This window comes from Xyrauchen texanus, chromosome 37, assembly GCF_025860055.1.
Source record: "Xyrauchen texanus isolate HMW12.3.18 chromosome 37, RBS_HiC_50CHRs, whole genome shotgun sequence".
Classification (NCBI taxonomy): Eukaryota; Metazoa; Chordata; class Actinopteri; order Cypriniformes; family Catostomidae; genus Xyrauchen; species Xyrauchen texanus.
The window spans coordinates 24,949,408-24,977,060 of NC_068312.1; the positions used below are offsets into that span (position 1 = coordinate 24,949,408).

Genomic DNA, 27,653 nt, shown 5'->3' on the forward strand with positions numbered 1-27,653 from the left:
TATGTCTAACACCTGTGTCTAATTGCAGTAGCATGAGGAGAGCGGCATAAAAAGCAGCAAAGGGAGAGCCTCGAGAGAGAGAGAGAGAGCCCGACACCAAGCCCAGCGAAACGAACTGTGTAATATTATTGTGTGAAAGTGGAAAAAAGATTCCTATTTTTCCCGGGTTTCGGCACCAGTGTACGACTTTCCACTAAGGAAGGGACAGGAAACAGCATCAAAAGTAAGGCTTTTTTAATCTTTTTTCCACTTTCACACAATAATATTACACAGTTCGTTTCGCTGGGCTTGGTGTCGGGCTCTCTCTCTCGAGGCTCTCCCTTTGCTGCTTTTTATGCCGCTCTCCTCATGCTACTGCAATTAGGCACAGGTGTTAGACATAATTTAGCTTGACCATGCCCCCGCTGCCACAGAAGGGTAATCATTCTGTCAACAACACCAGAGAGCTGTGTTTTGAGATTTTGGCAGTGGTTGGGTGTAGTAAGTGGTTGGGCATAATATGATCAAGGGCATAGATTCCAGGGGGGATGGGATCTATACCATGTTACCATGACCAATGGAACATGCCCCCCCAAGCCAAATCTACGCCATTGACGAAGATGTGAGAAACTTTCTGCTACCTCTCATAGAAATAGTATTTGAGTGGTACACAGAATATAAAACAATATTAACAATTAACTCTTTTCACCAGATTCACTTCTTCTGCCTGCATTTTCTCATTTTCACAAATGCCATCAATAGAAAAAAAACTGTATTCAAAAAGCAAAAGACAATCCTGAACAATTGTTACTTGATTCCTTGTTAAACTGCATAGCGTTGTATGAGATCTCACTCTGACTCTCTAGCCATTCGTAGAGTGGTGACAATACAGGGCCTTCAAGTTTCAAGTCTTGCAGCCATAGCTTGAAAATTGTCCTCATTCCGTAACATGTATATGCGGAACAGAGCATTTTCCTCCTCTTATTTATCTGGATTTGAAATATGTTTTCATTCTTAGCGTTGCATTTTATTTATTTTTTATTTTAATATTAAGTTAAATCTCTCTGTTTTTTATAAGTGTTTTTTTTTCAAAGCTCTTTTTCTACAGCACTGACATTTCGATGTGAATTAGGGATGTGAGTCTTAACATTCCAAATGTAAAGCATGCATCTCAGATTGGTCTCTGAGTGGCTGAATTTGATATCCAAATGAAGCAACTTCTGAAGAGAGAGAAAACAAAAAACAACTACTAAGTTGTCCCATGCAACTTAGTTTTAATATGTGGCTGGAAGCCCGCTATTACTCATTGAAATAGATTCCTTGATGAACAGCTTAAAGGATATGTGCAGGATCACAAGTTACACTTAATAAAATAAATTCAATTACACATAAATAATTACATTGGTTGAAAACATAGTAGCACTTTACAATCCGCAAAGGAAAAAGTACACAGAAGGTGTCAAATATTTATGTGATGGAGCCTTAAAACCACCTAAATGATCCTAAATTATGAAATGCATCTAATCGTTTTCAAACCATAATCTGTTTTAATTTGCTCTGCATATGAATTATTAATGTAAGTGGATATTAGTTACTTAAGAATATAGTAAAACAGTTCTTCTCTTTATCATTTATTTTCTTCTTCATGCATGTCGCACAAGTTAAAGAGAATAGGCCCTTTGTGCTCTCTGGACTTCTGAGGTTGATGAAAACAAGACACATGAAAAGAAAAAGGATAATTTGAAGGCAAGAGAAAATAAAATAAATGCTACAATGTTTTATTTTTTTAATTGGTGCAGCTTAAATCTGCAATCAGATGTGGTAACAACCATTGCCTGTGATATATTTAAATTTTGTTGTGCTTCGTAAAAAGTTTTTTATTATTACTGATTATGGTATTTTATTTGTTCTTACTCCTGTACTTATAAGAAACTGTTGGCGGATGCTCAGTCTCTCTTTGTATTCCAATGTGAAGCTTTGTATGATTTCTTTCTGTTTTTGTTTTTTTTACTCAGTGAAAGTGTGTGATGTTTACATGTACAGAATTTCAGATTTTTTGTTGTTGCTTTAATTTTGTTGTTGTTGATTTTGTTTGTATAAAGCCCCACCTCTTCTCTTGTCCTGACCCCACACTGCAATTTTTATTAGAATAAAATCTAATTTTGAAGGGAACACTGAGAATGATGGTGAACATAAACCACAGAAAAGGCCTTTGCACAGTTTTGTATTGTATTGCTGCCAGGCACTTACAACAGGCTACTTAAAAGTGAATTAATTCAAGCACATACTATTGCTTTAATCCATGCAAATATGGAACTTTTGCACAAATTGTATTTATTTAAAAAAATTGCAGAAAACCAACGATATAATAGTGTAAACTGCAACAGTTTATTAGTTACACATTTATTTCAAAAGCACACCTTGCCACACCTGGCGATCTTTATTATTTTTAACACCCAAGGCAAAACATCTGCGTAAGGGCCTTAGACATGTGGTTGCCACTACTGATGGTAGATGCTGATAAACAGAGAGAGGAGGGACTTTTCAAAGTGTACCACAATTGTGGGAGTAAAATTCCCCATTATAATAGTTTCTCGTTATTTATGGTTTCTCTGCTGTGGTAAAGACAAAGCAAAAGGCAAAACTCTTAATGTCATGCAGTTTTTAATTGGGAATATAGAGTAGGTGCATAATGTTTGGGGCGGGGCAAAGATCCACTTAACTCATAAACACACTGACATGTGCCCTTTGACTTCAGTCAGAAGCCTTTCAGTGAGTCTGAAAGCCATTCCTCTTACATTGTTTGTGTTTATGGGGAACATGCAAACCTCAGGAACCATTAGGATCTGCGTTACTTTTTTAACCAGGTCTGAACATCTCGGCTGAGGAGTCCTCCCTCTCTCCATTATCAACCCAATTATATTGGATTTGCTATGTATGTGTTTTGTCTGTTTGTTTTTTATATATTTATTGTGATTTTAAAGTGAATCTTCTCCAGTACATGTGGCTGAATATTTGAATTCTTTAGAAAAGTGTTATAAATATAAATATATATATGTGTGTGCGTGCGTGTGCGTGCGTGTGCGTGCGTGTGTGTGTGTGAAGCGACTAAAAGATGGAGAATATTGCAGGTCAAATTAATTCTGTTTGTTTAATGTTAAAAAAATAAGTGGGAAAAAAACTAAAATAAAAAGCACAGGTGGGTGATTTCCCTGCCTTTTACATATCACTCTGCTGAGAGACTCAGTCTAAGACATTTTAAAATGTTCAATGTGGTGTCATCGCTGTGGAAAGAGAAAGCTCCTGCAAGTAACTTGCTCCTGAGTTACTCTTTCTTACAGAGCTGTCTGAATAAATATCTGTGAGCTGAAGACATATTGCAGTCTGGGTTTTTTTCAGTGGCCATGATCGCTATATTCTTATCCTTGTTTGAGCTGCTGAGAAATATTTATTTTTTTAAATGAAATTTTGAAATTCACAAACTTTGTTTGGAATTCATTACAAACATTTTAAATAGCATAAAATGCAGGTGTATTGTGTGGTTGCATTTTGAAAAATGAACCTTTGTTATTACATGAAAAATGCAAGTAATTAAACTGAATTTGTCTCATTTTTGTATTAGAGAGCAATTTTAATGCCCTACAATTCTATTTTAATTAAATCCAAACATGTTTACGGTGTTAAATATGGGTAAAACATGGTTCAGAATGCAGTTTTTAATATTACTTAATGACATTTACGTTGCAAAAATTCTAAAAACATTTCTATAAAAAAAGGCCTCTATTACTACTAAATACTCAGGTCCACAAACTTAAAAATAAACAAATAAATTATATATATATATATATATATATATATATATATATATATATATATATATATATATATGTTTGGCCAAGGTTTAGAATAATGTACAGATTTTGCTCTTATAGAAAGAAACTGGTATTTTTATTCACCAAAGTGGCATTCAACTGATCACAGTTTATAGTCAGGACATTAATAATGAGAAAAATGACTATTACAATTTGGAAAAAAAATTCAGAACTTCTTAAACTACTTCAAAGAGTTCTCATAAAAAAATCCTCCATGTGCTGCAATGACAGCTTTGCAGATCCTTGGAATTCTACAGTGGTGGCCAAAAATATTGGCACCCTTGGTAAATATGAGCCAAGAAGGCTGTGAATAAAAATCTGCATCGTTTATCCTTTTGCTCTTTCATTAAAAAAAAAAACACAAAAATCTAACAGTAAACAATTGAAACAGGGGAAATATCTAATTATTTTCTCTCCAAAACACATTGGCCATAATTATTGGCACCCTTTTATTCAATACTTTTTGCAACCTCCCTTTGCCAAGATAACAGCTCTGAGTCTTCTCTTATAATGCCTAATGAGGTTGGAGAACACCTCCATACAGAATCTCTAAAGATCCTTCAAACTCAGAAGTCCATGTTGGTGGACTTTCCTCTTCAGTCTACCCCACAAAGGTGCTATGGGGTTCAGGTCAGGGGACTGGGATGGCCATGGCAGAACCTTGATTTTGTGGTCAGTGAACCATTTTTGTGTTGATTTTGATGTTTGTTTTGAATCATTGTCCTGCTGGAAGATCCAACCAGGGCCATTGCAAGCTTTCTGGCAGAGGAAGCCAGGTTTTGATTTTTTTATTTGTTGGTATATGATAGAGTCTGTGATGCCATGGATCCAAACAAGATGTCCAGGACCTCTGGTAGAAAAACAGCCCCACAAGATTAAAAATCCAGCAACACATTTAACCGTGGACATCGGGTACTACTTCATCTCTGTGTGCGCCAAACCCATCTCTGGTGTTCGCTTCCAAAAAGCTCTTTTTTGTTTAATCTAACCCTAGAACCTGATGGCATTTGTAGTTTCAGTAGTGTCTGGCAAACTGAAGATGCTGGAGTTTGTTGCTGGATGAGAGTAGAGGCTTTTTTTTCTTGAAACCCTCCCAAACAACTTGAGATGTAGGTGATGTCTGATATTTGTTTTTAGACTTTCTGACCTCAAGACCAAACTCATTTCTGCAATTCTCCAGCTGTGATCCTTGGAAATTCTTTGGCCACTTGAACCATCCTCCTCACTGTGTGTGGAGACAATATAGACACTTGTCCTTTATCAGGCCAATTCTTGACTGGAACTTGTTAATTATTGCCCTGATGGTGTAAATGGGCATTTTTAATGCTTTGGCTTTTTTATAGCCACTTCCCATTTTGTGAAGCTCAATAACCTTTTGCTGCACATCAGAACTATATTCTTTAGTCCAACCCACTGTGATTGAGGGAATTTGGCCTGTGTGATACCTCATATTTATACCCCTGTGAAACAAGAAGTCATGGCTGAACAATTTAATTTTCCTACACACCCAGATGCACTAAACAATTTAAAATATTAATTTCTAGGGGTGCCAATAATTGTGGCCATATAATTGTGTGTTTTGTTATTTAATAATTAATTGTTTCCCCTCTTTCAATTGTTTTACTTAAAATAAAGGTTAGAATTTTGTGAATTTTTTGAATGAATGATCAAAAGGATAAACAATGTAGATTTTTTTCACAGCCTTTGCTCATATTTACCAAGGGTGGCAATATTTTTGGCCACCACTGCAGCTGTCAGTTTGTCCAGATACTCAGGGGACATTTCACCCCATGCTTCCTGTAGCACTTACCACAGATGTGGCTGTCTTGTCGGGGACTTCTCACGCACCTTAAAGTCTATCTGGTCCCAAAAAAGCTCAATGCAGTTAAGATCCATAACTCTCTTTTCCAATTATCTGTTGTCTAATGTCTGTGTTTCTTTGCCCACTCTAACCTTTTGGTTTTGTTTTTGTTTCAAAAGTGTCTTTTTCTTTGCAATTCTTCCCATAAGGCCTGCACCCCTGAGTCTTCTTTTTCTGTTGTACATGAAACTGGTGTTGAACGGGTAGAATTCAATGAAGCTGTCATTTGAGGACATGTGAGACGCCTATATCTCAAACTAGACTCTGATGTACTTATCCTCTTGTTTAGTTGTACATCTGGCCTTCCACATCTCTTGCTGTTCTTGTTAGAGTCAGTTGTCCTTTGTCTTTGAAGACCGTAGTGTCCACCTTTGAATTAAATCTTCAGTTTTTTTTTGGCAATTTCAAGCATTGTATCCTTCATTCCTCAAAACTATGATTGACTGATGAGTTTCTAGAGATAGCTGTTTCTTTTTTGCCATTTTTGACCTAATATTGGCCTGAAGACATGCCAGTCTGCATACTGTGGCAACTGAAAAATAAACACGAAGACAATGTTAAACTTCATTTAACGAACCAAATAGCTTTCAACTGTGGTGGGGCAGGGCAAACCCACACTAATCCCACGTGGGGCCCACAGTAGTTTTGCCCTATGAGGGTTTTCTGTGGGTAAGCAGTTGTGTGATATAGATATGATATAGGTGTTTATGAGTATAGTGTTGGTGAATATCAATGTGGTGTGACATCATCAGGATACATGACCAGGAAGTTTATAAAAACATTCATAGAAAATACACAAAATCATATTTCCAAATTTCAAGTCATGTAAGATCTGTGTTTGTGGTGTGACATCATTTGGTGAAATGAACAAGAAGTTAAATAGATTTTAGTATTTGATTAATTCCATAAAAATACACAAAAACATATTTACACAGCCAGAGCTGTGTAAGATATGTAGCAGGTGTGTATAAATATGGTGTGAGATCTTTAGGTAAAAAATGTATAATGAAAGTTAAATAGATTTATTTAATTAAAGCAATCAGTTTACATTAAATAATTATAACCAGTTTGTATCATATCATGGCACCGTTTTGTGGCATGTACTGCATAACGCAGCGGCCCATTTCAGCTTATCACGGCCCATTTGGACCCGTTTCACGACCGGGCCACCGAGAAAAGTCACAGTTTTCCCAATGGCCAGTCCCTGCTCCCTAGCAACTGGGCCAGTTTGGTTGACTCCAGGGGTGGTAGTCAGCATCAATACTCGCTGAGCAAACCAGGCCCCCTGAAACAATGTTATTTTAAAATATGATTAATATTTGAAAACCTTTTGTCCACAAAATCATGTGTTACAACCAATATGTAAGTAGAAATGTTGTTGTTAGGTGACAAAAAAAATCATAAAACTGAGAAGATATCTTTAGACCCAAAGACTGTCTGTGAAGATTTAAAAACAAATAATTATTTTGTTGTATCATTAAATATCAATATTTTGACATTTTAATAAATAGGCACATTTTCTTCTGGTCATTTGGTGCAACCATGAAAAACATAATATTGTTGACTTAAACGGTTTTATTTGTAAAAAAAAAAATATATATATATATATATACATATATATATATATATATATATATATATATATATATATATATATATATATATAGGACACTTCTATTAAAATTAATGGTAGAAATTGGAACGCCCAATGGCAGCCAATGGTCATACATTTACCTTACAGTTAAAATAGCCAATCACCTTTTAAATACAGAAATCGCCTGTCAATCAACTCGAGAACACGCATGCGCATTAGCTATACAAGATGGTTTAATTGAGTTTAAAGCGTAATCTGAGGTAAAGAAACAATTTATTATACCAGTTGTGACAGGTCGGCATGCCCTTCCAGTATATCATTGTTACCTCATGTGATGGGGTTATCACCGCTACCTTTAAACACAGAGCGCGTCTCTCCTGGTCCAGTAATGGTTCCGGTGCGAGGGAGCTTTCACACTGGCAGTTTAGTCCGAAACAGAGCACGGTTCGCATGAAAAGTTGGTAATGTGAAAGCTGTTTTGCGAACTGGAGACTGCCTGTAGGAGGTGGTCTGAGTTCGGTTGCACTAGAACTATGTTGCGGTTCGCATGAGTGAGAAAGCAACCTGTACTCGGGTCCGCACTTGTTCAGAAAGTAAAATGACTTGTGCGTGCATTTTTGCCAATTTAAGCACAATTACATCATAAGTTGCACAAAGCAAACACACACACGTGCATCATGTGTGGCAGGGAAGCATTGCGGGACACAGAAAAGGTGAGGTGCTTTTTATTTATGTGAGTGGGTGAGCATGCAACCAGCTGTGTCCTAAAAAAAGATCGTTTGTGAGCATCAGATATAGTCTCCTTCCCCCCCTGACATGTACAACTCCTGAATTACAGCATGTGAAGCACAGAGGCGCCAGTGTCGTTAACTCTGATGTGCACCGGGGTTCGACAGAATCATACATGAGTCTGAAAACAGAGCAACGATGTGGGGGGCGCAGGGAACAATCACACTCGGATTCGGACTGCAGCAAACGTTCCCAGTGTGAAAACCACCTTAGATGCGTCGCCAGACCCACACCCCGAAACCCCATTAGAGTTGGAACACCTCGCGGCTGACGGGCTAGGATGCCGGGCCGCTATTCCCTTCAAGTGCCAAGGCCCAGGGAAGCCGGACTGCTAGAGTGAAGCCACACAGTGTTGTCAGATTTACTGCTTATTTCAAATATGTTCCTTTAGCGTAATCTTGACCAACCCTTTTTTAGATTTCGGTCTTTCCCAATTCAAGTAGATAGGAGCTGCACTTTCATGCTGCTTTCTTACATAGAAAAATAGCTGCCAAAACTGCCAAAGAACATAACAAAACCAGTCGCCGAGTGGACTTACTTGCCTTGAAAAAGAGACTTTGTTGAAAGTAGCCGGAAATACGTCTGGACCGTTCTAATTCATTTGTTTTTGTTTACATTCTTGAAATGGTCTATATGATTAGGGAGAGTATGGGATTAGGGTTTGGACAAGGACAAGGGTTATGTTTGAATGGGGTTAAGATCTTTTTTTTTTTGTTTGACTGGACGATTGTTCCAGGACCAACAAAATATGATTCTGCAGACTGGTTCAGTCTTACTAATACAATTACATATTCAGAAACTGTTTAAATGACAGACACTTTGGAGCATTTAAATACTAAGGTTCAATGCACATGCAAGGTGTGCATTCATTCTGAAGTTAATAACAAGGGGCAGCCTTAATAAAGCAGATAAAATATGACTTTGCCCATGTCAGAAATAAACAGAAAGCACAGTCAAACTTCATAGCAAATTATCAGAATAAACCCTTCTATTATGAACACCATTGATAATAAAGAACAGGCTGAAATAATACATTGGAAAATGGATTGCAGGTGTTAAATAATATAATTACAGACTGATAAAACCTTTATTTTACAAAAAAGCTAGATGCTTTCACTTTTACTGTAACCAAGAATTATGTGTCTCAACCTCTGCTAGTGTGATACTGAAAGGAACAGAATCTCTTGGCATACATCCAGGAATGTGTCTGTTCACAAATTCATCTGAGTGTATGTGTTCAACTTTGTGCTAAGAAACCTTGAACTACAAATGAGACTGGAGGAATGCTCTGCATGGGCAGGTTCACACATAACAGCTTGCTGGGAGATTTCATAATGACTGAGGCTGTGTGCCAGTTTTTCTATTGTCTATGTTTAGAAACAACTGTTGCATCAGTGACAATTACTGCCCCCAAAATATTAAACTAGGCAAAAGTTCAAGTAAAGGAAACATTTACCATTGACCCAAATAAAATGTTAGTTATTTAGGTGAGCGGTGCCATTGGGTGCAAAGCCATCATGGGGTGCCGGTGGGGTGAAGGGACCTGTAAAAAGGGAGGCCCACTAAGGTCCTCTGCAGTGTAACCAACTTATTGGGCCCACCCATCAAATAATTGTCCCGGCCCCTGTGTGAATTTAAGTGACTGTCCAGATAAGGTGAACTTGTCTATCTTAAGTTTTTGCCAAAATATTGTAAGATAATTTTTTGTTTTGCTATTAACAATTTTTTTAATTGATTCTTGTAAAAAAACTAAAACTGAATATATATATATATATATATATATATATATATATATATATATATATATATATATATATATATATATATATTTAACAGAATCAAATTTAACCCCCATTATTTCCTCCTCCTCAAACCTACCCTGTCCCTCAACAAACCTCCCTGTATACAATACACACATATAAACAATCCAACAAACTAAAAATATTTGAAACAATCAAAAATATTAAAATCAACAAACAAAGAGAAAAGAAAGTCTATCAGGGTTTGTGGTTGGGCAAGGACAAAAAGTTACTTTATTTTTAACAGAAAACTTCACTTCTTTTTTAAACGCTAGTCTCTGTGGGGCACTTTATTAGGACCATAGTGTATATATAGATATATATAATTAGAGGCTTTTAGACAACACCTGTAGCTGGCTGGCTTTAAAAAGAAAATACATATTTTGAGAATAAACTGTCCTTCCACTTCCACCAGAATTAGTTCAGAGAGTTGTTTAAACAGCATGTTGGTGTATTATAAAGTCCTAATGGCTTCTAAAAAGTACACACAGCTTGTTTATTTTTGTCCAAAATTCTGCTTTTATGTAAATGCAACATTGGGGAAAGGGGGTTTACCCTTTATAAACTAAGCTAAAAAGTTTTTTCTTTCTTGTTGTATTTGCCATTTATGCTTACAGATGACCATTCTTTTGTGATTTTCTTATTTATAGTAGCTTGTTTCTGAAGGTTATCTCTGCTAGCTGTCTATGACAGATGGATGTTACTTGTAAATACTGCTCGAGTTTCTTTTGTTACATGTACAACATGCGTCCAATATCAATCCTCTGAGCAGTGCTGGAGTGTTATATAAACCGTATTAGTGTCCTGTCTTAGCACTGTGTTTTAATCACACTAAAGCCTGCTTAATTCCAAAAGTCTTGCACACAAGCTTTCCGTCAGGCTCTTTTTGTTTGTACAACAACAAAGTCAGTTACCAGAGACAGTGTAATGCTAAACCATTATATAAAACTACATTGCTAATGGGGATTTTCCATTACAGTCACATTTCCATTGCAAACATATTGAAATCACACCATAAGTGGGCTGCAGTCAGTCATTTATTAATGCAAATATTATAATCACAAAGTGCAACCAGTAGCAGAGTGGTTCACACTAAAACACTCAAGCCATCTGGAAAGACATTAGTTGTACAGCTCTGATTTGTTCATAAATAAAAAAGAGCACTATAACTTGACATAAAAGCAGACAGTTTTTACTAATAAAAAGAAAAATGGAGCCTCCGTCCCCTGCATCTGCCCACGGTGACTCCTGGATGGGGTGAAGGGTGTAGCATTGGGTTGAGGGTGGTTTATGAGGGGAGGGGAGATCCAGGCTCCTTCCCGGAGTCACTGCTTTCACTCAATTGTCTCTTCAACACAATGTCCCGGGCAACACATGTCACCTGACCATTTGTCACTGTGTAGGTTCCAGCCCTGTCAATCAAAATCACAGGTAAACAAGGTTGGTTTACCTTGCAAAAAAAAAAAAAAAAAAAAGTAGGACTCTTATGAAAATGCATTAAATTGAAGCTGGGAAATAATCTGAAACTCACTTCTGCTGGGATTCAAATCCTGCTTGGTTCTGCTTCCCAAAGAAGACACTGGACCACCAGTGGCCAGAGTCCTGCCGTGCCAGACCTGCCATAAAATACCACATTTATCTTTTCTCTCCCTTTACCATGAAAGTGGAATGTATATTGTAATGTATTTTTTTAATATATTATGTATAATATATAACATATGTGTATATATATAGTATTGTACATAAGTACGTGTGTACTGATATATAATATATATATATATATATATTTGTCTTTATACATTAAGTGGATCTCAGTTTATTTAATTTAAATAAACATCTTCAGATTATATACCTGGTGGGTGTGGAATGACTTCCCCAGTGTACTCTGAACTGCCACAGGAACTATTGCTGGAGGTAGATCCAATGCGCCCTAAAACATGAATACAAATTTCACTAAAATTCCATTTGTAACCAAGTGTCACTATGTAAAAATAATTTCTTTCCATTCTGTGCATAACAAGAATGGATCATTTACATTTTTATAAAAATCTATACCTCACTTATCAAGGATATAGTACATTTTTTGTTTTGATTGATGATAATGTAAAAAGGAATATGGTCATGAACACAAAATGAACTCACTTCGGTAGTAATCATGGGTGGCGATGAGGGAACCGCTGGATGGAATTGCTGCCATTTTACCCGTCCTCTAAGAGTTAAACATGTGTAAGTTGGAAAGATGAAAGCCCTGTTTAAAACAAAAAGTTCACAGCATGGATGAGGTCTATCTGAGCAGCCAATGAAGAGGACAGCTGCGTGACACCAGAACAATGTTGCCTTTGAAATACTAATGTAGCCCGGAAAACATCTTAGGCAGGCAGATGCCCAAACCATCTGTGTGTTGGAAAACTGCATTGATTTAATACGGTTTTAACCATGCCAAGATCTCATGCAAGGTCAAGAGACAAGAGAATGTTCCATTGAAACTGGAGAAATCATACTCCAGATTGTGATGACACTTAAAAATAGCGGTTATCTTAAGTATCAAGTTTCTACATCCAGCTACAAAATTTGCCTAGAGCAGCTGAGACCCATATATATATATATATATATATATATATATATATATATATATATATATATATATATATATATTAGTGTTCGAGTCTACCTTAGTCAAGTCTGAGTCTTCTAAACAATCGAGTCGGACTCAAGGCCGAGTCCGAATGAATCTGTTCATGAATCTGAATTAAAATTGTAACCATAAACTCAACATCAATATTTTAAGCTTATTTTAAACTTCACAACTAAGAAAAAGAGTTTGTCAATATAAAATGAAACAAAAACACCTCTGTTGCCTTTCATCTATATATTTTATGATTAGTATCCTGCTGAACAACCTTCAAAGTGGTTTCAGAATGAAAGCATATGCTTTAGGTGCATGAAGACAAAATTGACCTTCAACACACTTCTTATTGCGTTCTGTCAACATTTCAATTATTTGTTGCTTTTCCCCCTCCACTCAAACATAGACTCAAGAAAGTGAAAGTTGCATTAGTCATTACAAACAAGGTTATGTTTCAAATTTTATGAGAAGTTATGTCTCACGATTTGACTGCAAATGCTACATCCAAAAACACTGGAAAAGCCCACTGATAATATTAGGGTATATATATATATATATATATGTATAGTATAGTATTGTATATAGACTCCATACAAAAAGTCATGCATACAAAACTAGTCAAACTTTTATTTCCAATGGAATTAAGTAGAGTAATTAAGATTTGTTTGTTTGGCCTATAGATGTCAATGTCAAATTCCAGGTTGGAACAGGGATTTGCCAGGCGTTAATACCCTATTGTGCTAGATAGAGCAGCAGATGCGCAGCCAGTCAAATAATCTGAAAAACTGACATGCTCTACAGTGGCGGCTGCTGGTCTTTCAAAGAGGGGAAGCTCATTTTCGGCCTACATTATAAACTTATTTACCCTATTTTTTGCACTAAATCAATCTTAGGTGTTGATCTGCCCTGCTGTTTAATTCTAATTTTTTCCTCGTAAGGAAGACTTTCAAATGGCTTCGCCAAAATCAGGTCGACAATATTAGCACCGTCTGCCATCGTGCGCAGTTTCACCCGTACGACGCTAGCCTAGCCTACTGTATGAATGAATGAATGAACGAACGAACGAACGAACGCTCTAAAACAAAATATATTAAACTTGGTAAAACTGAAACAAGGAATGTGGTGTATAATTGTGTGAAATGTATTATGCAAATTGACTAGCAATTTCGCCAAACAAATATAAAGAAATAGGTTGCAGCAGTTTGTCTTTCGACTACACTTGAGAAATCCGCGATGGGACTGAGCGCGAAATAGCTTCAGTGACTTCTTATAGTACAGATTCGCTGTCAATCAAAAGGAGATGCAGTCTTTCGACAGATCCTCCAATCATCATGCGGAAGCCCGGAGTCCGGGCCAGCCCACTCCTCATTCACCCCCAGAGACGCTGAGCGTCCATGGGCGGGACATCATCGCAGCATTTATCCAATGACCGTCTATTTTCGGAGCACTGAAAAAAACTGTTCATAGCAGCCCCATTGAAGTCAATGGACGCTCGGCTTCAACAGGGAAATGCACTGACACTACGGGAATGTATGAGAAGTAAATCGAGTCAGCCGACCTGCTATATGTAATGTAGCTGATTCTGAACGAACTCTTCTTCGAGATGAACGTGTTCTAACGCATTTTTAGTCAATAAATTGTTTACACAATAGTACATATTTGACCATTATTTTTTTGACATTATAGGGGAAGCTGAGCTTCCCTTGCAGTCTTAAAGAAATCCCCACTGATGCTCTAAATGTGAAATTTAAACCTAACAATAAAAAGAAACGGTCCAATAGTGAAAGAATCAAAAGTGCTAAAAACCAATATACCTTAAGTTATTTTATTTGTTGGTTTATCTATGAATCTGATTTGGTTAATTATTTAATTAATTGGTTTATCTATTGGTACCATAACAGAACCATTGAATTCAAATAAAATAAATATAAAAACTGTAAATACATGTCTTCTACCTGTTTCCATTGCCTGCTGTCAGACCAAAGTGATGGGATTATATTCTAATGAAAGAATATTTATCTTCCTAATACATTTAACTCGATATCTCATTTGCTTACCTTTTAAGTGTAGTGAGTGCTGATGATGGTAAAGCACCAAATGCAAGGCTTGGTCGGGTAAACGCTAGGCGACGGGGCCCATTTGTAGTTTGGTGTTTGGGTGAGACCCTCCAAGGTCTTTCTCTGTTCTCCTGAGTCTTTTCTACAGTGTGTAGCATGGTCTATTTATTACCTGAGTGACTTGAGAAACCTGTCCCTCCCAGGGGGCGTGGCTTGGTCGCTGGCAGGAGTTAGAGGGCGTGGCTTGGTCGCTGGAATGAGACGGGTCAAAACAATGTCGTTTCACAGTAGGCTACGAAAGGGGACGGGGAGTTCGCAGCTGTCACAGACAAGGGCAAAAAACAACCTCAATTCACATGTTAACCATTTCATTTTAATCACGTGCCTTAGAAGCTTGTTGGTCAATAAGCGTTTTAAAGCACAAAAAAAGGTATAAAGCAAACTGTAAACAGTCACTTATTCTGTAACAAGATTTAACAATAATATTCTCACGTTCCAATTGATAGCATTTAACGTCATTTAAAGCGTTTGGATAAATAGATAGATGGATTGATAACTTGTGATGTGTCAATCAATCAAGGCGTACATCCTTGACACATTTTGTTGCTCATTTTATTAGTCTCCTATGTTTGCTTATACAGTACCGACCGTAAAGTGAAACATGAAAAAGGTTTATTCTGAATGCGTGTGTACGCACAAACCAAACCAAATTGTTCACTTCATTAATTTTCTTTATTTAATCTATTTATCTTCATTAAATCCTGAACAATCTAGTATTTAACAGCCGTAAAGCATCTAATATGTATACAGTGTTTAGGTCACCATTGTAGCATTATTATTTTACAGACCTTTGCATCACCAGTACTTTCATCAGCACTAGCAAAGAAAGTACAAAGAAAACATTTGCAAAACAACAAATTGCCCAAAAAAGTGGGGATGAGGGGTATGCCCACAACAATATTTTAGTTTAAAATCCACTTTTACAAATCCAAATGAGAGAGCAATATCATACAGTTTTCTGATTTCAGAAATCACTGAAATATAAGTATGGCACCTGATTAGTAAATAAAAGATTCAGACACCATTATCTCACCAAATGCCTTGACTGTTTCCATTACTGTATAGTGAAATCACTTATGAAGACAAAAACCAAAACAAAACTCCTTACAATCTATATTAGACACAGCACTTTAAAATATACTGTAGGCTACCATGGGAAAAACACCAATAGTATTTAATACTTACCATGAGAGAAAAAAAATCCCTATGAAGTTTGTAGTATGCCCCAAAACTACAAAATGAACAACAATTCAACACACGCTAAACTAAGTTGGAGGAAAAAGAAGGAAAAACAACTAAGGTGTAGTTTGCTTCAAGAATTTTTTCATTCACTCTTTGTTAGAAAATGCCAGATATGCTGTAGTTACCTTTTTCATTATGATTTGAAATTATCATGAAAACATTTTGTATACATCTTCATAAATGCCATTCATATCAGGTCCATGGGTCTCATCATAAGGAAAGCTTAGCACCTTTTGCCCTGAGTAACAAGCCTTTAATTAGCAGGGTAATAACGCAATATTCAATTCAGGAACAATAACAATAATGAACAGTGGCAACAGGCCAGGGTAAGGAAGCCTTACACTTTTACACTCCAAGTGTGTGAGATGTGCAAACAGTTCACATCTTGATGCTGATCTGAAGTATCTGAGAAGCCCTGTTATTTGACAAAGAAACCATAATATGTAACAGTAATTTTGTGCACAGTGCATGTTCTCCAATAACGATCACAAGAGCTGTTCTCCAGTTTTTCCAAATATGCTTATTAAAAAGGTTTTGCTTAACAGTTTGGCTACAATACATTTTCAAGAGTGAAAGTCAAACTCTTAAACTGTAGAAGTAAAAATTACAATCTTTGCATGTTGGCATCTTAACATATTAAAGCATTGTTTTCTGTTTATACATTCAGTTGAAGTAAATAGAGCTGTGGATTGGAGTGTGTAAGGGGTTAAATGGGTCACAGATGTCAGTTCTTGGTCATGAGGTTGCACTTCCTGCTCAGAAGGGTGCATTGTTGCTGGTTGTCGATTGGTCACTCTCACCATTCGATCGTCCCATTACTTTGTACTTTTGGAAGCAAAAAAGAGAAAGACAGATTATGGACTGAATTATGACAGTATAATCAAATATGTACATGCATTACCCTCATTTTTAGAGACAGAACTGACGTTTATATGTCTAGCAAGGAATTAAAAAATGAAGAATGTCCAGCTCTTACCTTCATGTTCTCCACCTTGTCCTCGAAGGATTTAAAGCTTGGCGAGTTCCTGTGAAAATATTTTAAAACAGAATAACCTTTCAAAATAGCCAATATTTAATTTTAAATGTTTTTCATGCAACCTGAAGTGTTGGAGAGCATTTTTAAGACAGACAAATTCAAGGTAATTTATGCTTTATAAAGGAAAAAGGCAAGGAATACATTTTCCTTTACCTGTTAAAGAGAAGCAGTGTTGACAGGGCTTAAACACATACATAGACTGAGAAAGCTATTGTTTTTCATCGTAAACAGTGGACTGTGAACTGGCAATCATTTTTGTTTTGTCTTTTGCCTCTGGTGTACTGTTTTATTGCTTCCTAAACCAAGATGATGCAAATGAGATATTTTCTTATGATAAAGTCTTATTACAAACGTTCTTCTGTGGAATACAAAAGGAGAACCTAAGCAGAATGTACCGGGAGCTCTTTCCCACTTAATGAAAGTAAATAGGGATAAGCACTGTCTAAGTCCTGAAAGGATCACATCAGTAGTCCACATAAAATGATTGTATAGCTTCAGAAGACTTGGAATACAGTGCCAACAAGTTGTATGGACAACATTTCTGATACATTTCTGATGCTTTTTTTTGTTGTCGTCATGTTTGGAGTTTGATAGCATCCATCCCCATTAGGGCTGCAATGGTACACACAATTCACAGTTTGGTACGTACTTAGGTTTTGGGGTCACAGTTCAGTAAGGTTTCGGTACAGCAGGGAAACAAGGATTCTTTCTTTAAATTATTTATTTTGAAAACCCAGTTGCTGATGGGCAACAATTCTTATTATGACTGCACTATTTCTTCAACGAAATTACAATACAAAACTTAAATGTCTCTTATGCACTTTGTTTAAAAACATCAATAATAATTAAAGTAATACAAAATAAACATTAGCAGTGCAGATTTCTGTGTCTTTTGCCTTTCAGCTCACCACTTGTACTTATCACTCAATTTTCACGTTTGTTTTCTCCAGCAAAATCAGCAATTAACCTCATTTATCCTCATGGCAAAAGGATTTTTTTTCTAAACAAATAAAGAATTTACCCATGTGCACCAAATAGGAAAAGACTGATAATAATATGCAGAGGTAAGAGGAGGAGAAAAGAGCTATTGAAGCTGGTACATTACCTCATTGCTGGCATACTTAAAGAGTGATGCATGGAAAAGTTGCTACTGCAGAGAGCAGGTTGGATACAGAGTGATCAGGCAGAGTTAGACGAGCACAAAGCAAAGAAAAAGAGATTGCACAGCACAATGAAAGTCATTTAGGCATTAGAACAAACTTTAAACAGGATGTTAAAGTGTTACAACTAACAGCTTATAAGAGTTTTATTTTACTATGACAGAAGTACAGTAGCCTCAAAAGGTCTTTGGACACTTAACCCACACCAAAACCTTTTTGAATATCATTGCATTAGATAACAAAGCTTTGGTAGGACACCTGTGTGAGCTTGAGGGTAACTTCCAGTACCTCACACATTCCATAAAAAATGACCTTGGGACCGGTTGGTTAAAAGTAATTGCAAATGTGTCTCAGAAAAGTTAGTTCTCAGAGAAAAGCTCCAGGATCATTTGTTTGCAGATAATATTTGATTTTATGTTTTGTTATCCAATTCAACAGAATTCATACAAATTCAAGTGTGAATTAAGTGTCCAAATAATTTAAAGGCCAATGTACATTCACACAGTCTTTCTTCACAGCTATTAAAGAACAGATTAAAACCCTTCTTAAGTACACAGAAAAACAAAAAGATGAGTGTGGCTCTCATATAGCTCTTACCCAGAGTTAGAGTATGGCAGAGCCCTGAACAGCCCAAACGCAGCAGTGGAGACAAATACAGCAATAAACAAAAGAACTACTTCAAACAAACAAAGAAAACAAAAAAACACTCTACAGCACAGAAGAGACTGTGTCTGGAAAGGTGTGAGAAGGTAGAAACAAAGGTTGAAAATGAGATAAGTTAAACATTGTTTAGTACAGCACTGTTTGTTTGTTTGGTCTAAGCTAGAGCTAGTTGGTTAAACAGCTAAAAAGAATACAGGGAAGAGAAGCTATGCTACACAATTTCACAAGCTATGCAAATATCCAACCTTGTTAGCTGCAAATGTTAGTTTGGAAACTAATCTCACTTTGATAAGCTCTGTTCCTTGAAATGGTGTTCAAAACAAACTGTTCTGAGCCATGCTCATTTATGCTACTGTAGCCATCTGGAGATTTCCCATGACAAAAACATCTCATTATTACATCTACTGAGCATCGTTAAATATAAAGAACTGGTATGAAGACAGATGTCTGTTGGCTAAAACATGTATTAAAGGAATATTCCAAGTCCAATTCAAGTTGAGTTCTATTTACAGACTTGTGGCGTAATGTTGATTATCACAAAATTTAATTACGACTCGTCCATCCTTTTCTTTAAAAATAAATAAATAAAAATAGCAAAAATCTGGGTTACAATGGGGCACTCGCAATGGAAGTGAATGGGAGTATTTAAAATACTCACTATTTAAAAATTATAGCCACAAGGTATAAAAAATGTGTTAACAAGATTTTACTGTTTTTAATTGCTTGCCAATCTTTTCTGTGTAAAGTTATAATCCAATTTTTTCGTTTGCTGCCACAACAATGTAACGCTAGAAATCCTGAAATAATGGTAATTTTGTAGTAAAAAAAAAACAAAACATGATTTAAACAAATTTACAGCTTAAATACACATTTTAACAGAAGAATTAAAGTAAATCCTTTTATAAAATTATAAGCTTCACATTTCTGCCTTGAAGCCCTACAAAAAGAGGCCTCATTCACTTCAATTGTAAGTGCCTCGCTGTAAACTCAAATTTTGCTCTTCTTAAAGAAAAGGACGGCCGAGTCAAAATGAATTGTTGTTGTAAAAAATTAATTGTGAAATTCTTCACAAAGCGAAATGAAATAAAAAAAAAAAATACATTTTTATTTCCTGCTTTTAAAACAACCTCAATGAATAAGAGAACAGAGAAAGTGATGTGAAAAAGGATGAGAGGTTTGAGGGATGAATGACAAGATGGAAGACTGAGATAAGAGGTAGAAGATGGACAGACAATGAGAGAGAGAGATGAGATGGCATGCTGAGAAGGAATGTAGAGCTCACTTCATCTCTCCCAGTCTGTTTCTGATTGCAGAGCCCATTGTTGAGAATGCAGTTGATGTCATCTGTCCAGCCTGAGACAGAGTCTCCTGAGTCCTCTTATACCTACAGAGAGAGATTTCATCTTTTATCAGAAAATACCAGGCACTGAACTACAATAACTGATGTCTTTAATGGCGAGGCAACCCAGAACCAACACAGAATGTCCCTTCAGAGGTCAATGTATTAGAAACCTTTTTAGATGACTTTGTGGCTAAAATAGGGGTAGAAACTTCAAAATAGAAACATTTCCACACTGACATTTAATTGCTGCTAATAATTGGATTGAGCTTGTGCAACAAGAGGTTCTAAATAGAAGGTCAAGAAAAGTGATTGCTCATGACTAACAATATAGACACACCTATCTGTCACACATTCTCATCCTGAATTCACATACAGGCCCAGATACACTGAGAAATGCAAACTATTCACACACAGCTGTACATGCATATACAGAGGCACCAGTCCTTTTCCAAATATATACAAACACATACACTCATTTTCCATCTCTCGCACACTTTCATGCATGTGAGCTCTAACACAAACAAGTGCAGTTACAGAGACATCATAATGTCCACTAATGGCATTACCTCTAAGGCTAAGCCACTTTGCATCTGCAAAATCCCATCAGGTGTTCTCCCAGGCACATGCCCTGATCACAAACACTGCACCCTTCTTTGCTATGTAGGTCTGAGATCAGACAGTATCACAGAGCACTAAGATCTCATCAGACACTTGTCTGACGCAGGTGTTGGCCTAATGGCTAGGGATATGAGTTGGTCACGAAGGACACAGGTTTGATCCCAGTTACAAAGGCAATCCATGAACTGGCCAGTTATTGAAATCATTGTGTCTGTAAGAATATGTACGCCCAGGTCTGAGCCTGCTGAACTGTCCTTAAAAATATTCTTGGGACTCTTCAAGACACTTGAGAACAGATTACAATAATATTTACCATTAGGGGAACATAGAGGGATACAAGCTGCTAGTGTCCCTGAGAAAACAACATGCACCTTAGACCCCGTTTAAGCCTGGCATTAAGATCTGGCCACATCACTGTTTACACCTGGTCGCTTAAATGCGTTCATCAATCAATCACTATGTCAGTGTGTTCTTGCATGATAATAAACTGCAACAAAGTCAGAAAAGTCATAGCGTGAAAAAACAGCACAAAAGCAACATTATGAAAAGAATTGTCCGTAATTGTAGTGGATTATCTGTAGAACCCTGCGCTGCAGATATTCGTGCTTCTCAAATGCATGTTGACATCAAGCACTCTGAAGAAGATCCGTGCTTGTGTATCCACTTGTGTAAATGTTCTGATCAGACAGTTATTTCATTTTAAAGCCGCTCATATCCAGCAAAGTTTAAACTTTTGTTTTAGCACAGTGTTTGAGTGACAGGCAAGGGGTGGTGCTTCGCTGCTGCTGGGACGCATGCAGGATGGTTTAGCGTTTACACAAATGCATTCACATGTGTTTTTGACCACATTCTAATGGGTTTTTTGTGATCCGATCACAAAACATTTTAGACCTTTATTTAGCGCTGACGCGTGATTGGATCACCAAAAATGCATCTTTACACCAGATGGAAATGGGGTCTAAATGACTGTAGTGTGTTTCTTTGAACAGTACTGTCATCAATGCTGTTACAAGATTAAAATCTTGTATAAGGTTTAAAATCCTGTAAAAAAAACAGCAGAAGTTTCTCCTCAAGTCCTGGATGAACTGCTGACAATAGTGTTAGTTGCGTATTACTGTTGATGTAGGAGGTCCTGAGACTTGCGATCACAATTTTACATTATGGAATGTATGTGTATTATAAAGCTGAGCTAGATGATCTTTACTTTGGTGCTTAATCGATAAACAGTGCAAAGTTTGCATGGAAAACCTGCAAAAAAAAGTTAAACGTATTTCCTTCAGAACAGAAATATATTTCCAAATCACCTCTAACAACATAGCAAAACCCTGAGCGGTAACAATGTTATAAAGACTGATGAAACAAGAAATAAAAAATAACAAATGAATCAAACTCACACAGTAGAGCGGCTAATTTCCTCCAGTGTGGCCGAGGCTGTTAGATATCTGCACACAAATAAAACATTTCCACATTATTAGCATAAAATAACATCTAAATGTTTGTGAACTGAGCACACTGTTGCCATTAGGCGTACCAGAGTGAAATACTTGCGCATCTGTGCATTGCGTGCCGTAATTCAGCAGATGTGCAAGTCCAGGAGATGAAGACTATATACTTGCAGCCCTGCTTACATTTGTGTCGTGTATTTTTTGAGCAACTGAATATGCTTTAAAAAAAAAAAAAACCTATGTGCTTGTTATTGTTTATTGTGGACCCTCGTACAGGTTGCGTTCTCACTCATGCGAACCGTACCACAGTTCCATTGCAAGTGTACTCAGACCACCTCCTACATGTAGACTCAGTACGATGGTCTGAAAACAGCTTTCATATGATAAAGTTTTCATGCAAACCATACATTGATTCTTACTAAACTGCCAGTGTGAAAGGCATCTTAAAGCAGCCTGCTGTATCTACAATTAAGACAGAACTGAATGCATATCACTTTAAACACAGTCAGCCTGGCATGTTGACATACTCCTAAAACAGGTCTGACTTCTACTTCAAGTCCAAACCATGCCCTTAGCGATCATAAAAGCCTGGTTCTAAATATATGTGAGTCCTAACACAGAAAGCTATAATGTTGCATTCACACACCATGAATGTTTTTACTAGTTACTATTGCTATTATATTACTGTGCACCACCAATATGGACATATTCTGCTGAAAAATAAATAAATAATAATAAAAAAAAAAACCTCACATTTCCAGTATTTTATTTACACATGCTAAATACAGGTCTGATATCACACAACTTGTGTAATTTAATGTATTGTAATGTATGCCATTCATTTTGGTTTTGTCATCACACCACCATATTGTATAACTGCATCAATGACTTGGTGGGAACATCTGTTTACTCTGCTTCTATATGAGCCAAACAGCACAGGTGTCACTGAACCACAAAGACTAAATCCAGACAAATGGCCAGCTGAGATCAGCATCAATAGGAAATGAGAGAGAAAGGACAAATCTGACATGTTAATGTTGTGCTGGTGGTATGTAATGTTGAGGCTACGGGTCAAGGTTCTCGTGAAGTTGTTTTATAGCAACATAAAGAGCATTTATTTATAATTTGGTTTTATGTGAACTGATACATCTTCAGACCTTATTCACAGCAGCGCCATCTTTGGTTTTTAATGGGAATGACAACGAGGCTGTGAGGGATAGACATATAGTCTCTTCAATGGGCTATATTGCAGTTTAAATTGTTTTGAATCGTTCCATGGACAAAACATTGAAAAACTCAGTTGACAAAAATAACATATAACGTACGAGTAAGGTCAGCCGGTGTACTTTCTGGTGCCCTCCTAGGATAAGATGGTGCCCCACTAGTGAGTTGGTGCATAGTACGCATGCATAGCGGCGGTACTGCGTGCCATTGAAGAGAGGGTGAGTCTATCCCTCACAGCCTTGTTGTCATTCCCATTAAAAATCAAAGATGGCACTACTATGATGTATGGTTTCATGACATAAAGGTAATTATGACAATATCATACCTTTGCAGGAAAAAGTATGTGTGTGATGAATGGAACCCTTAAATACAAGCTGAAATGTTACTCTTTACTTTATTTAGAAGAGGATCATGGCAACAGAAACTAAGAATAGAAATGAAATAGAAACAAGAGGGCAGCAGGTCCACACCTAGCAAGCAAAATCACAAGACCAAGCAACTACAGGCAAAAGAGATAGAACTCACAAATTAGAAGAGGTAACTCTATGATTTAAGTCTCCAAGATTTTGTGAAGTTCTCATATAACTAGAAGCAGAAATATAGAAATGATACAGAAAAATTCAATAAGTATTTTTAAGAAAGGGTTTAGCTGAGATGCTGGTAAGTAAACAAAAAAAAAAGATTATCTTGCAGAAAGACAAGACTGCGGAGGAATTCATTTGATATACTTTTGTTATTTATAGATACATAATCTATTTATATAGCTGATTCTTAAGAACACAGAATGAGGTCAGAGATGATGTTTAAGGGATAGTTGAAAAATTAAAATAATTTAATCAGAACCTCATCAGATCAACACTGAAGTCCTTTTTACTATAATTTTCCTCCCTGCCCAGTAGCTGGTGATATGCACCAAGAATGCGAACCACCAAAACAAAAGGATGTGAAAGTGGAGATCATAGTAAAAAAAAAAAAGGACGTAAATATTGATCTGTTTCTCACCCACACCTATTAAATCGCATCTGAAGACATGATTAAACCACTGGTGTATTATTGATTACATTTATGCTGCCTTCATGTGCTTCTGCAGCTTAAACATTTTGGTACCCATTCACTTGCATTGTATGGACCTACAGAGCTAATATATTCTTCCAAAATTCTTCATTTGTGTTCTGCAGAAAAATAGTTGTACACATCTGGGATTACATGTGGGTGCGTAAATGATGAGAATTTTCATTTTTGGGTGAACTATCCCTTTAAGGTGAGTGTCAAACAGAGTGAGAAATTAAACCATCAGGAAATACTCACGCATTGGAGCACTGGACTTCGTGCCAGCCCTTGGTAATGTTCTGTTTGAGTTCAGAGAGGGGACTGAGGCCAAGCCTGCGTTTCAGCTCTGCGGCATGCCTCTCCTTTGCTGTAAGAACCTGTCTTAGTGTCTGAATCTCATCCTCTACCTAACACAGAGGAACGCCAAAGAAAGCAAAACATTTTTATAATTTGATAATTAAAGTTGAAGTGTGTAGGTCGTTCAAACTGAATGCTTGCACAAAAAAGTTAGATGCAGTGCAATGAATAGAACAGAACGCAGGTGTCTCGAGAAAGTTGATGCTCTTGTTAACCTGACACGCTGCCACTTAGTAATACAGAGCCATACACTGAAAAAACATTGAGATGTTGCGCAAAGGTCAAAGATGTCTGTCTGGCACGTTTAAATACAAAAACAATAATAACAATAAAAAAACAGTGGTGTGAATTTTGGTCTTCTCACCCAAAGCAATTGTATAGCTTCAGGAGACACGGATTAAACCACTTGATTCGTATGGATTACTTTGATGCTGGCATGCTGCCAATACGTTCTATTTGGAGCTTAGACAATTTTTCCCCCATTGACACCGATCAGCCACAACATTAATACCACCTGCCTAATATTGTGTAGGTCCCCTTCATGCTGCCAAAACAGCGCCAACCCGCATCTCAGAATAGCATACTGAGATGCTATTCATACATTTACATAAACTAAGCAAAAAAAGAAATGTCCCATTTTCGGGGCACTGAATTTTAAAGATAATTTTGTAAAAATCCAATAACTTTACCAATCTTTATTGTAAAGGGTTTAAACAATGTTTTCCATGCATGTTCAATGAACCATAAATAATGAATGAACATGCACCTGTGGAACGGTCGTTAAGACACTAACAGCTTACAGATGGTAGGCAATTAAATGTCACAGTTAAAAAACTTAGGACACTAAAGAGACCTTTCTACTGACTCTGCAGATGTGGCCAGGGCAATAAATTGTAATATTCGTACTGTGAGATGCCAAAGACAGTGCTACATGGAGACAGAAAGGACAGCTGATCGTCCTTAAAGTGGCAGACCACGTGTAAACCTGCCCAGGATCGGTACATCCTAATCATCCATGCAATTATCTAATCACCCAATCCTGTGGCAGCTGTGAAGTGCATAGAATCATGCAGATAAGGGCCAGGAGCTTCAGTTAATGTTTACATCAACCATCAGAATGGGGAAAAAAATTTGATCTCAGTGATTTTTGACCATGGCATTATTGTTGGTCTCTAGAATTTACTCAGAATGGTGCCAAAAACATGCAGTGAGTGGCAGTTCGGTGGACGGAAACACCTTGTTGATGAGAGAGGTGACCACAGAATGGCCAGACTGGTTTGAACTGACAAAGTTTACGGTAACTCAGATAACCGCTCTGTACAATTGTAGTGAGAAAAATCGCATCTCAGACACAATATTTGGCAGGTGGTTTTAATGTTGTGGCTGATCAGTGTACATTGTATAGACAAAAACACATCATACATCCTTCAAATTGTCTTCAACTATATTCCTTAGAAGAATTCAAGTCAAGAATTTAAAACGGCATGAGGGTGAGTAATTGATGAGAAACGTATAATTTTAGCGTGAACTTTCTCTTTAACATAAAATATTTAATTGTTCATTCATTTTGTATTATATATTGTAGGTAAGTGGCAATGGAAGTAAATTGTGTTGGTGTCTTTCATGGAACACAAACAGAGACATTTTGCAAAATAAGCCTCTCTCTAAACAAACAGTTAAAGACGACACTGACTAGTGACTGTCATAGATAGGGGTCCCTAAGACTTATCCCTATGATGTCAGTGTAATACAAGCACACATCTTCCACACAACACAAAGGGTGTGGATTAACTGTTTGGTGTTCAGTGTGCTTGGTGCAGTCTGTGGTACCTTGGTAAGTTCCAGCTGCAGTTCTTCTGCCTCTTCCTCTGTCAGGCCTGGAGGCAGAGTTCCTCCGCTGGCTACACCTGTATATGTCATTGAAGAACCTGTCTCAGCATTGAAAATGCAGGGATTCAGGAGATAACTCAAATTAATACTGATACTGTGTGTCTTCAAAGAACATCAGACATACACTTCTGTCTGATCATTTTCCTGTTGGCCACAACATCAAGAATGTTCACATACTACTATACAATGCAGGCAGTGATGCCAAATAGATCATGCTAAGTGTCTCATTTCTATAAAAATAGAGTACTTAGATAACACTAAAAGAATCTCAATCAAGTCCAACATTACATGATCAGCTGTCAGGCCGCCGCACTGATCTAATACAGACCTGGCACAATTACACAGCGAGGCTAGTACTGAATAGTTTAAAACACACCCAATTTAAGCCAAGCCAATGCAAGCAAACCGGCACAGCAAGCAGCATTATAGCAAGTATAAACAGTTATGATAGCTTCACTATATGACACTGTCTTTATAACCCTTTTGCAGATTCATTGTTTTGCACTTTTTATTAGCGCTATTCACCCAACAACAGACGGCAACTGCTCAAAAATACACAATCCTCTCCCGCGGACGACACCTTACCATGCTCAGAAGAGTCCATTTTTTATGTAATATGATCCTAGATCACTTTTACTATTTGTAAGATAAATGTCACACAGTTTATTAGAGGTTGACTTCGGTGACTTCGAAACAAGAGGTTTAACGACGAGCGTAAGCTTCCGGAACGTGGGTATGACGTCAGCACGCACTGCGCTTGCTGTGAAGGTGCGTGGAAGGATTACTATTTTGTTATATTTTATAAATTATTTATTTATTCAAATTAAAAGTGTATCTGTATTTTTTTTTTTTATGGTTTGGCGTTTTCTATTTTCCTGTAGTTCTTTAATGCTGTGCTCACTGCTCTTTATGTAATGTGAATATGAACAGGGCTCATGGAAAGTTTTTTTGTTTTGTGAATAACGTTTTTATTTGTTTTTTATATATTC

At 36.9% G+C, this 27,653-nt stretch overlaps 2 protein-coding genes across 5 annotated transcripts; both read right to left on the reverse strand.

Annotated features, from left to right (window-relative positions):
- Positions 1-10,913: 10,913 nt before the first annotated feature.
- Positions 10,914-14,739, reverse strand: LOC127630467 (pancreatic progenitor cell differentiation and proliferation factor A). The gene is made up of 5 exons (XM_052108007.1): positions 14,578-14,739; positions 12,037-12,142; positions 11,747-11,824; positions 11,426-11,510; positions 10,914-11,306 (listed from the first exon to the last, which is right to left on the reverse strand). The coding sequence occupies exons 2-5, from the start codon at positions 12,089-12,091 to the stop codon at positions 11,183-11,185; spliced, it is 342 nt and encodes a 113-aa protein (XP_051963967.1). The 5' UTR covers positions 12,092-12,142; positions 14,578-14,739; the 3' UTR covers positions 10,914-11,182.
- Positions 14,740-15,296: 557 nt separating this feature from the next.
- LOC127630465 (tumor protein D54-like) lies at positions 15,297-27,393 on the reverse strand. 4 transcript variants are annotated; one of them, XM_052108003.1, is made up of 9 exons: positions 27,250-27,393; positions 26,605-26,702; positions 24,676-24,824; positions 22,093-22,140; positions 20,021-20,122; positions 18,673-18,696; positions 18,021-18,065; positions 16,856-16,904; positions 15,297-16,704 (listed from the first exon to the last, which is right to left on the reverse strand). In XM_052108003.1, exons 1-9 carry the CDS (start codon positions 27,266-27,268, stop codon positions 16,636-16,638), a joined length of 603 nt encoding a protein of 200 aa, XP_051963963.1. In that variant the 5' UTR covers positions 27,269-27,393; the 3' UTR covers positions 15,297-16,635. The 4 variants fall into 4 exon arrangements, with proteins under 4 accessions (XP_051963963.1, XP_051963964.1, XP_051963965.1 ...); XM_052108004.1 differs by having other exon boundaries at positions 26,605-26,681; positions 27,250-27,389; XM_052108005.1 differs by lacking the exon at positions 18,021-18,065.
- Between the last annotated feature and the right edge of the window lie 260 nt (positions 27,394-27,653).

Excerpts from the sequence above, each read along its gene's own strand:
- LOC127630467 (XM_052108007.1), bottom strand. The coding sequence starts at position 12,091 with ATGGCAGCAATTCCATCCAGCGGTTCCCTCATCGCCACCCATGATTAC. Across the intron at positions 11,825-12,036 it reads CACCCATGATTACTACCGAA|GGCGCATTGGATCTACCTCC; the intron begins GTGAGTTCATTT and ends TTCATGTTTTAG. Across the intron at positions 11,307-11,425 it reads GGATTTGAATCCCAGCAGAA|GGCTGGAACCTACACAGTGA; the intron begins GTGAGTTTCAGA and ends TTTGATTGACAG.
- LOC127630465 (XM_052108003.1), bottom strand. Across the intron at positions 18,697-20,020 it reads AACAGACTGGGAGAGATGAA|GGCTCTGCCATACTCTAACT; the intron begins GTGAGCTCTACA and ends TGGGCTGTTCAG. Across the intron at positions 16,705-16,855 it reads ACAAGGTGGAGAACATGAAG|TACAAAGTAATGGGACGATC; the intron begins GTAAGAGCTGGA and ends TGCTTCCAAAAG.